Source organism: Nesoenas mayeri (genome assembly GCF_963082525.1).
Source record: "Nesoenas mayeri genome assembly, chromosome: 15".
In the NCBI taxonomy this organism is placed as follows: Eukaryota; Metazoa; Chordata; class Aves; order Columbiformes; family Columbidae; genus Nesoenas; species Nesoenas mayeri.
The window spans coordinates 3,726,409-3,735,815 of NC_137559.1; the positions used below are offsets into that span (position 1 = coordinate 3,726,409).

General features: G+C 54.2%; 1 protein-coding gene across 1 annotated transcript; it reads right to left on the reverse strand.

The window, feature by feature from the left end:
* Nucleotides 1–4,344: 4,344 nt before the first annotated feature.
* Nucleotides 4,345–8,974, reverse strand: ACTB (actin beta). Its single transcript, XM_080353653.1, has 6 exons — nt 8,863–8,974; nt 7,502–7,630; nt 6,958–7,197; nt 5,987–6,425; nt 5,480–5,661; nt 4,345–5,112 (listed from the first exon to the last, which is right to left on the reverse strand). Exons 2-6 carry the CDS (start codon nt 7,622–7,624, stop codon nt 4,969–4,971), a joined length of 1,128 nt encoding a protein of 375 aa, XP_080209779.1. The 5' UTR covers nt 7,625–7,630; nt 8,863–8,974; the 3' UTR covers nt 4,345–4,968.
* Between the last annotated feature and the right edge of the window lie 433 nt (nt 8,975–9,407).

A 9,407-nucleotide genomic window follows, 5' to 3' on the forward strand; every position in this document is an offset into this window, starting at 1 on the left:
TTATCAGCGCTGCGGGACACTGGGGATCATCCTCCATAAGTGCTCCAAAGACTGGATGCTCTTGCGTTGCTTATATTCACATAATAATTACATATGCATTACAATTTTTTGAAAATTTTGACGTACATCTATACTAAGAAATAATTGTTTAGTTTTGATTACCTGTTTTGCTTCTCAGCCTGTGAGAAGGCTCTGGAGATGAAGAGGAAAATGCCTCTTAGCCCTTAAATGAGGGAGAGCCTCAGTGAGACACTCTGCCTGCTTTGTTTGTCATATGTTTCACTTAAATAGAAGGTAATGACAAATTAAATCCGGAGGCCCTTCAGTCAAGACCGACTTGTTTGACATCTGGGAAAAACACCAACCTGCCGTATTTGCAGTCATCAAGGAAAGCAGAGAGGAGGGTGGAGGAGACCTGCATTTCTGATGCAAATGGTAAATAAAATCATCTGTAGGACCCATAAGCAGAGTAGAAGCCCTGCCCAGAGAGCCAGGAATTAGGAGTAGCCACAGATTCCTTCCAGCCCTGGGGTGGGCACGGACCAGACAGCAGTTGACAACCCCGAATAAGAGCTGGGGGAGAAGCTATAGGTATAAGAAGCTCGTGAGGATAAACAATGCTCACAGCAGTTTGTAAGAGAAGCTGCACTTGGGCTCATGATCCACCGACTAAATGAGCAATGTGGTGGTGTAGATAAGACACGGAGGTTGAATACAAGGCGGCAGCAGGACATCAGATAGGAGGTAAAGGAGGAAGGAGACAAACAGCTACACCGAACTCTGGTATTTTCTGTGATGGTCACCTGGAGGTGGCCAGATGGTGAGAGGAGAAACCCTCCCTGCCGTGCCTTGTTTCAGGAACGCGCTTCTCAGTGTGGGCACCTGGGAGCTTTCTGTGGAGGTGGGTTCAGTTCAGGGCTGGGCCATATCAGAGCAGACTTTGGTCATTGACTAATACACAGTTTTCTTAGCCCAAAGAAGGCAGGTGTATACTATGCTCTCACAGTCCAGGAGGGCAAACAAACAATGCTAGTATCAAGATATTTTGCTCTGTAGTCAAAATGTCTTAGCTTTTCAAGGCCAGACTGAACCATGGATTTTTTCCCCCGCCCTGGAAAGTGTTGGGTCATTTCTCTCCTCTGATTCTTTCTAAGACTGATACAATCTGGACATCTCATATATTTTGTCAGCATGACTAAAGCATGGCTGGACTACAGTGGCCAGAACACTTGGTAAGCTTGGGTGAACTGCTCACTCCACTGCTGTCACTGATTTTCAATACCTGATATGGTTTAATACCATCAGGCCTGCTAAAGTAGATTACAGATAGGTATAACACAAGTCAGGGCAGGCTCCAACTCAGCAATCCCTCTGCAAAGACCAAAGGCCAGGACTCCTCCTGCCCCAAGCGCAGCCGATACCCACAGTCCCATCCCTGAAGCGATACCTCGGAAAAGCCCATTTTTGGTAGCTGATGTTTTGTGCCCTCGGAGGGGACTTATGCGAGGAGACTAGTTGTTTGGATGCTCTGGGGTTTCCTGGGACTTTTGCAGGCAGCCAGCTGGCACCTCCTGAAGCAGCACATGCTCGCTAACGAGAGAATGGGACATCCCACCCAGCTGGGACCGTTTCTGGTCAACACTCCCAGACACAGCTAAGAGACAGTGAGGCCCTTCAGGGCTAAATCCCAAGAGCTGCAACCATCTCCTTTGCCAAGGACATCACTAATTCTTGGTGGTGGCTTGATTCTATAAGCGGCTCAGCGAGGTGACTTTCCAGGTCACCAGCTAATTGCAGGTGAAGTGACTGTCTCCAGCAGGAGCGAAAGTTGGGAGCTCTGGGGAAGAAAGAGAGTAAAACGTGTTTGTTCAGCTACTTTTAGCTGAGCCAGCTTGCCGCAGGCAGCTCAAGGGAGGTGAGAAAGGGCTGGTGGTTTGCAAAGATCCATGGCCGAGTCCTGCCGTCTCTGTAGCCTGAGAAATCCTGATACGTCACCGTCACTGAGCCAGACAGGGAGACACGCTCAGCCTGGCCATGGCTGTCTGTTTTAAACCTGATCCCCCCAAAATCCTTGGCTACTTGCGTGCTGGAGAGGAGGAGGAGGTGGTAGCCAGGACACTGCTTATTCCCTACACATCTTCTTTGAGTCTTGGCCATTGCTGGTGGCTTCAAGAGCCAGGAGATGGCTAAACCAACTCCTCCACACCTTTCCTGTGACAGGTCCCTCAGCATTTCCCCATCTCTGTGAAACAGCAAGGGGCAAACCAAACCCTCTGAAATGCGATGACAGGCAAAACTGAAGTTAAAACAAAATTCCCCCTCTTCCAGCGCCTGGTGTTCCTGAGAGGAAACCACCGCGGGCTCCCCCCTGCTCGCAGGAGTCGGGAGCAGTGAGTAATGCTCACAGGCTTCCCTGCCCGGCACCACATTCTTTTCTCCAGCATGTAATGGCCCAGAGGAGGAATAAACCCAGCCTTGCTGGAGCAGCCTGCAGAATAGCTGTGCACGCCGCAGCCTCGTGCTGGAAAGGCATCAGGATGGGTCTTGAAAAGCTCGGCCTCATTTTATTGAGGGGGCTGGTTGCCTGGAACAGCAAGTGAAATAGGAAGAAAGGAGAAAAAAAAACCAGACCTGCAAAGTGTTAACTAATAGAAAGCTTTGCCTGCTGCACTCTGAAAATCAGCCCATGGGCTCTGCCCCAGCCCTTTGCTTGCCCCGTCCCTGTGCCAACACCTTTGCCCGCCTGAGCTGCTCTCAGCATTTGGCTGCTCTGTAGTTTCTCCCTCACCGCCACCATCACCTTTCCTGTCCTTTGTGTCTCAACGCATTTTTCCGCAGTGATCAGTGGCAGTTTCAGGGAGGGCTGACAGCAGGAAAGCAGACTCACAGACTGACACCTCATTTCCCTGTTGCCATCATCTCTTCCTTCTTCCTGGCCTTTTTCCTGCCCTGCTCCCACCAGGTCCTGCCCCAGGAGCTGCCATTGCCTCTTCCTCACCCATTACCCCAAGACCCCAGGTTATAAGCCCAGCTCCAACCTGTTTCACCTCCCCTGTTGCAAACTGGTGCTTCCAGCAACTCATCTACCCAGCCCAGTGTCTGCACCTACAGCCCTGCCAGGCTCCTGCTGCACGGAGGAGGGAGACTGGGGAGACAAAGGGCAGAAACCAGCAGGTCCATCCTGAATCCAGCATGATGCTGGAGCAGGATCAGGCCAGGCAAAGGATTAAAGAGCCAATGGAGCCTGTTCCCTGCCTTTCATCTGCTGTGAACATGACACAATCACAGCCATTAGCTCTTCAAAGACAGAGCCCTGGGAAGCCAGCGTGTCTCTGAGCCAGGCTCCAAGGTCTGGTCTGCCCAAGCTGCTGATGTGCAGCGTCACCTGGCTTTGCTCTCCCTGGTCTCTGACCTGGTAGCCTCGGTCTGCTCCATCTCCTTTGTTCCACAGCAGTGACTCCAGCTCCCAGGACTCACGGGCCCTGTTGTGCCCAACAAGGTCTCAGCACCCAGCATGGCTTCATGAGAGTTCCCACTGTGGCTTCTCCTTCTGGAGGATTTGATCCATCAAAGCTGATGCTTCACAGAAGGTTCAGAAGCCTGAGATGGGGAGGGAGCCAAGAAGCTGCAGCAAACCTCCTTCCTGGCAGGTATCTGCACAGCCCACAGCAACTCCTGGAGCTGTGGGTGTCGCTCCCTCTGCAAGAGCTTCCTCCTCTCCCCACACCCTTTTCCCAGCCCTGCCCAACCCTGTGTAACAGCCCAGAGGCTCTGCTCTCCAGAGGCATTTTCCACTTCACAGGAGACTTTCTCTTGCTTTCTCCAGAACGCTGCTCCACCCAGCAAGCAGTTGGCAGAAAGGATGAGTCTCCCAGCCTGAACTCAGGCCAAACCAGAAGCAGGACAGACCAGCTCAGGCACCTGGTGCAGAGAAGAGGGGACACTGCCCCACAGGCCACAAAGAGCTGCAGACCAAAGCCAGCTGCTTCAGAATGAAATTTACAGCTCCACCACCCCCCTTGCTTTCCTCAGGCCAAAGCTTGCATAGCATGAAGACACAAAGCAGCATTTCAGAAGGTGCAGCTGGATCCTCACCAAGCTCAAGCTCCTCCAGCAGCTCTCTAGCAGTCTATCTGGAGCTCCACAGCCCAGGGCAGCCTCAGAAACCTGCAGGTTTGGCAGGCTCAGCTCTTCCCCACTGTATCACCACAAACCATCCAGCCCACACACCAGCATCCACCCCCAGTCAGATAAAGGACCTGCAGAGCCTGGAAAGGCTAGATCAGGGCATGTAGTTAACTGTCAAAGTAGCACATTAGAAAGAAAATGAACAACCAACACCAGTCAAGCCTCTATGGTGTGCACTTTTATTTGAACTGGTCTTAAGTCAGTGTACAGGTAGCCCCTCCCTCCCGCACATACTGGCACCGCTTCTCCTAGACCCTGCTGGGGACTGTAAAGCCTTCATTCACATCTATCACTGGGGAACACAGCCCGCTGCTTGCTTGACAAATTGAAGAGAAAAAGGATCAAGTGTGTTTTGTTTTTAAGGCGGAAAGATACAAAAAGACACTTGTTGGGTTACATAATTTACAGACAAGCAATTATAACCTAACACCAGTAACTGGCATCGGCTTCTTCCGAGCTGGGCTGCTGCCTTCACAGAGGCAAGTAACTTCCTGTAACAATGCGTTATAACAATATTTGGAATGACTATTAAAAAAAGAAACAAATGTACAATCAAAGTCCTCAGATGCATTGTAGAACTTTGGGGGCGTTCGCTCCAACATGTTTCATTTTAAGACTGCTGCTGACACCTTCACCGTTCCAGTTTTTTAATCCTGAGTCAAGCGCCAAAAAAAAGAAAGAAACAAAACAAATAAAGCCATGCCAATCTCGTCTTGTTTTATGCGCAATTTATGGGTTTCATTTCATCACAAGGGTGTGGGTGTTGGTTAACAGTCCGGTTTAGAAGCATTTGCGGTGGACAATGGAGGGTCCGGATTCATCGTACTCCTGCTTGCTGATCCACATCTGCTGGAAGGTGGACAGGGAGGCCAGGATGGAGCCTCCGATCCAGACAGAGTACTTGCGCTCAGGCGGGGCAATGATCTGCAGGGAAGACGAAGAATCAGTCAGATGCAATGTCACACTGTGCTCACTGCCCACACATGGCCCTGCAGGACAGAGCTGCCCAATTCCCTTATCTGGCCTTGGCCAAGATACCATTATGTCTAAAGTGGCTTAAGACACAGCCTCACACCCCTTCCTCCTCCCCCCTGCAGACAGTATTTAGGCTAATCCCATTATTCATATGGTTGAGTGGATGCCATCTCAGCCAGAGCAAGGCCATTAAGGCTGTAGACACAACTATATGGTTTTTATCTTCTCTAGCAGGAGTTCAGCTTACTCCCCCTCCACCCAACTGCACATTTCAGCACAAACAGGAGTGCCAAAAGCTTCCCCAACCTCATCTCACCTTGATTTTCATTGTGCTGGGTGCCAGGGCTGTGATCTCCTTCTGCATCCTGTCAGCAATGCCAGGGTACATTGTGGTACCACCAGACAGCACTGTGTTGGCATACAGGTCCTTACGGATATCCACATCGCACTTCATGATGGAGTTGAAGGTAGTTTCATGGATACCAACAGATTCCATACCTGTGAGGAAGAAGGAGTCTCAAGTCAGCAAAGGCTCAGACACAACCAAGGAAGCCTGAGGAGCTACTATGGGCGACCAAGAGACCAGAAGCCCCTTCAGTGGGACACTACAAGGCCACAGCTCTGACAGGCTCAACATGATGTTCTACTGTCCCAAGTCCCCCAAACAAACAGCTTTAGGCTGTGTGGAAAGTGACACTAACTGGTGGAACAAGACATGTTTTGTTGTAGACCAGTAATAATACAGTGACTGGCTGCCATGGTCTCTATCTCACCCTTTACAGACATTGAGGGGCACAGGATATTCTAACAGAGTTGGACTTACCCAAGAAGGATGGCTGGAAGAGGGCCTCGGGGCACCTGAACCTCTCATTGCCAATGGTGATGACCTGGCCATCAGGGAGTTCATAGCTCTTCTCCAGAGAAGAGCTAGAGGCAGCTGTGGCCATCTCCTGCTCAAAATCCAGGGCAACATAGCACAGCTTCTCCTTGATGTCACGCACAATTTCTCTCTCGGCTGTGGTGGTGAAGCTGTAGCCTCTCTCTGTCAGGATCTTCATGAGGTAGTCCGTCAGGTCACGGCCAGCCAGATCCAGACGAAGGATGGCATGGGGGAGGGCGTAGCCTTCATAGATGGGCACAGTGTGGGTAACACCATCACCAGAGTCCATCACAATACCAGTGGTACGACCAGAGGCATACAGGGACAGCACAGCCTGGATGGCTACATACATGGCTGGGGTGTTGAAGGTCTCAAACATGATCTAGGGAGAGAAAATAAGGGGTTTAGTCAACAGCAGAAACCAGGGTTCTCACTAGAGGCCTACACCAAGTACATGCAAATGTGGTTTTACTTCTGTCTCTAGATAAGGAACTTCTCTCCACTCCCCATCAAAGTCCATGCTTATCTTGCTTGGTCTCCACCCACACCTGCCAGAGCAGAGCCTGAGCAGGGACACCGCCACCACCATCCCATCCACATGTCACAGCAAGGAACAAAACAAATGCCAATTGAACTACAGTACAGTCACTCAAGGCTGGTCAATAGATTAGTGTGTCTAGTCAGAAACAGCAGTTAGACAAGTTGCTAGTTCAGTCTCAAGAGAAAGCCAGCTCAGAAGAGCAAACAAAACCTGTCAAGGTCCAGTAAAGAGGAGACTCAGGTCAGGAAAGGAAAACCCTGTAAAGATGGCAAAATGGGAGAAGAGTGGTGAAGGAGGAGAGAGGACAACATGGAAAAGGAGAGCTGGCCTGCAGCAATATCTGCTGTAGCTTCAAGCTCCAGTTTTTACACACCTGTGTCATCTTCTCTCTGTTGGCTTTGGGGTTCAGGGGAGCCTCTGTGAGTAGCACAGGGTGCTCCTCAGGGGCTACTCTCAGCTCGTTGTAGAAGGTGTGGTGCCAGATCTTCTCCATGTCATCCCAATTGGTGACAATACCGTGTTCAATGGGGTACTTCAGGGTCAGGATACCTCTTTTGCTCTGGGCTTCATCACCGACATAGCTGTCCTTCTGGCCCATACCAACCATCACACCCTGCAGAACAAAGAATAAACAGTAAGTACAGCTGAAGGGCAATCCCCATGGGGCAGAAAACCTGATTTTCCCCAAGCTGGGTCTCCAATGACTGCCACACTTTATCAAGAGAGGCTTTCAGCCAAGTGCTCCAACACACACCGGCCAGACGCTCTGCAGGAGGCTGTACCCCCCCCAGTTTTGTTGCCATGCAGAAGCCTCTTGTGTTATAAAGCCAAATAAAATGGCTTCTTGAAACTCAATGCCTCCAGGGTAACCATTTCCACTGACAACTCCTCTCTTTTGTCTGATATCAGCCACCTACCTGATGTCTGGGGCGACCCACGATGGACGGGAAGACAGCACGGGGAGCATCGTCCCCAGCGAAACCGGCCTTGCACATACCGGAACCATTGTCAACAACGAGCGCAGCAATATCATCATCCATGGCTGGCTGCGAGAGAGGAGGGCAAAGAAGCGGACGTGAGCATCGCCAGTCACACACCGGCTGGGGAGCAGCGGCGGTGCCGCCGGGGCCCTTCCCCACCCATTTCCTTCCTGCCGCCGCCGCTCCGCTTCGCCCGCCGCCCGCTAGAGGGTGCGAGGCCGCCCGGGCTGGGGCGCCGCGCGGGTTTGGGACAAAGGAAGAAGTCCCCGCGCCCTCCCGCTTTATTACCATAAAAGGCAATGGCTGGAGCGCGCCGCGCCTCGCGGCCTCGCCCGCCGCCAGCGCTCGGGGGGACGGCAGCGGCCACGCCCCAGCGCCCCCAGCCCCGCGGGTCACACATGGGCTGGCCCCGGGCGGCCGGAGCCGCCTCCTGCGCCCGCAGCAGGAGCCACCTCGCCCAGCCCGCCAGCCAAGCGTCCCCGCGGTTCTGCCCCATCCACGGGTAGGATTAACGCCAGGGTTTTATGCAATTGCCACCCGCCCTGAGCTCGGTGCCGGCGCCTCCGACAGCGCCGGTTTAATCCGCTGGCAAAGCGCGGGTTGGGAGAGCGGCGGCAGCCGCCGGCACATGTGCCAGCGCCGCACGGGGCAGGCTGGGAAGTGTAGTCCCTGCCCGCGCACACGGGGGCTGCTCCCCTGCTCCCCCCCCCCACCCCGCATGCAGCTTTTCTTCCGATGCAACAACCTCGCCCTCCGCAGGGGGTGCCGCCCCCCTCGCTCCGCAAGAAAAAGCCACCGGGCCCCTTGTATGTGCCCAGGAGGAGAGCCGTGTCCCTTCCCATTGGGGGACAACGCCCCCAGGCCCAGCTGCGCCGCGGGCCCCCCAAGCCTCCCCAGCGACGGCTGGGGGAGGGAGAAAGCGCGGAGCAGACAAAGCTCCGCGCCCCACTGCCCCCCCCCGGGACACAAAGCCGAGCCGAGCTCCCCCCGGCCCCACGCACGGCTGCCAGCAATCCTCTTAGGAGGTGGATTAGCCCTACAGGCAGCAGAGAGAGGACCCCCCCGCAACCAGCACCCCCAAATCACCATTTAAAAAAAAAATCATCATTATTAAAGCGCGATCTTTTTCTACACCTTTCAAAATACTGCAGCGCACGGCGAGTCGGGCTCCCCCACCACTCCCCCCAAGCAAACAAAAGGCTCTCCAGCAGCCCGCACGCCGTCTTCTAATAAGCTTAATTAACCAAACATTAATAATATCAACGACTTAACAACGGATCCCCCCCGGTCCCGCTCACCTTCGGGGAGTTGCACAGTCGGAGCCGGGGCGGGCGGCGCGAGGCGGCGGCGGGAGCGGGGCGCACGCGCACAGGAAGCAGGCAGAGCTCACAGCGGCTCCCGCCCGCCGCCCGCCCGCGTTTTATGGGGCCGCCGCCGCCGCCGCCTCGCCATAAAAGGAAACTTTCGGAGCGCGACGCTCTGATTGGCCCCCGCTGCGGCCTCCCCGCCTCGTGCCGTCCCGCCTCTCCTCCCCGGCGAGCGCACGCCCGAGCGCGCCGCCCCGCCCGGCGCGCGCGGCGGCGCCCCCCGCCCTGCGAGGGAAAAAAATACATAGTGGGGGGGATAAAGCGAATCGGGGATGTGCGGGGGGTGTTACGGGTGCAACACAACCTTAAATTTCACCCTGGGGAATGGGGCCTGTTGCCCCCGTGCTCGATCCCCCCGGGGGTCGCGGTGGTCGCGCCGCCCCCGTGCAGAGTGTATCCCCCCCCCCTCACTGCAGGGGAACCCCTGCAATGCTCACACAAAGCCCCGGAGCTTGGGGCTGGACCCGGCCCGTTCA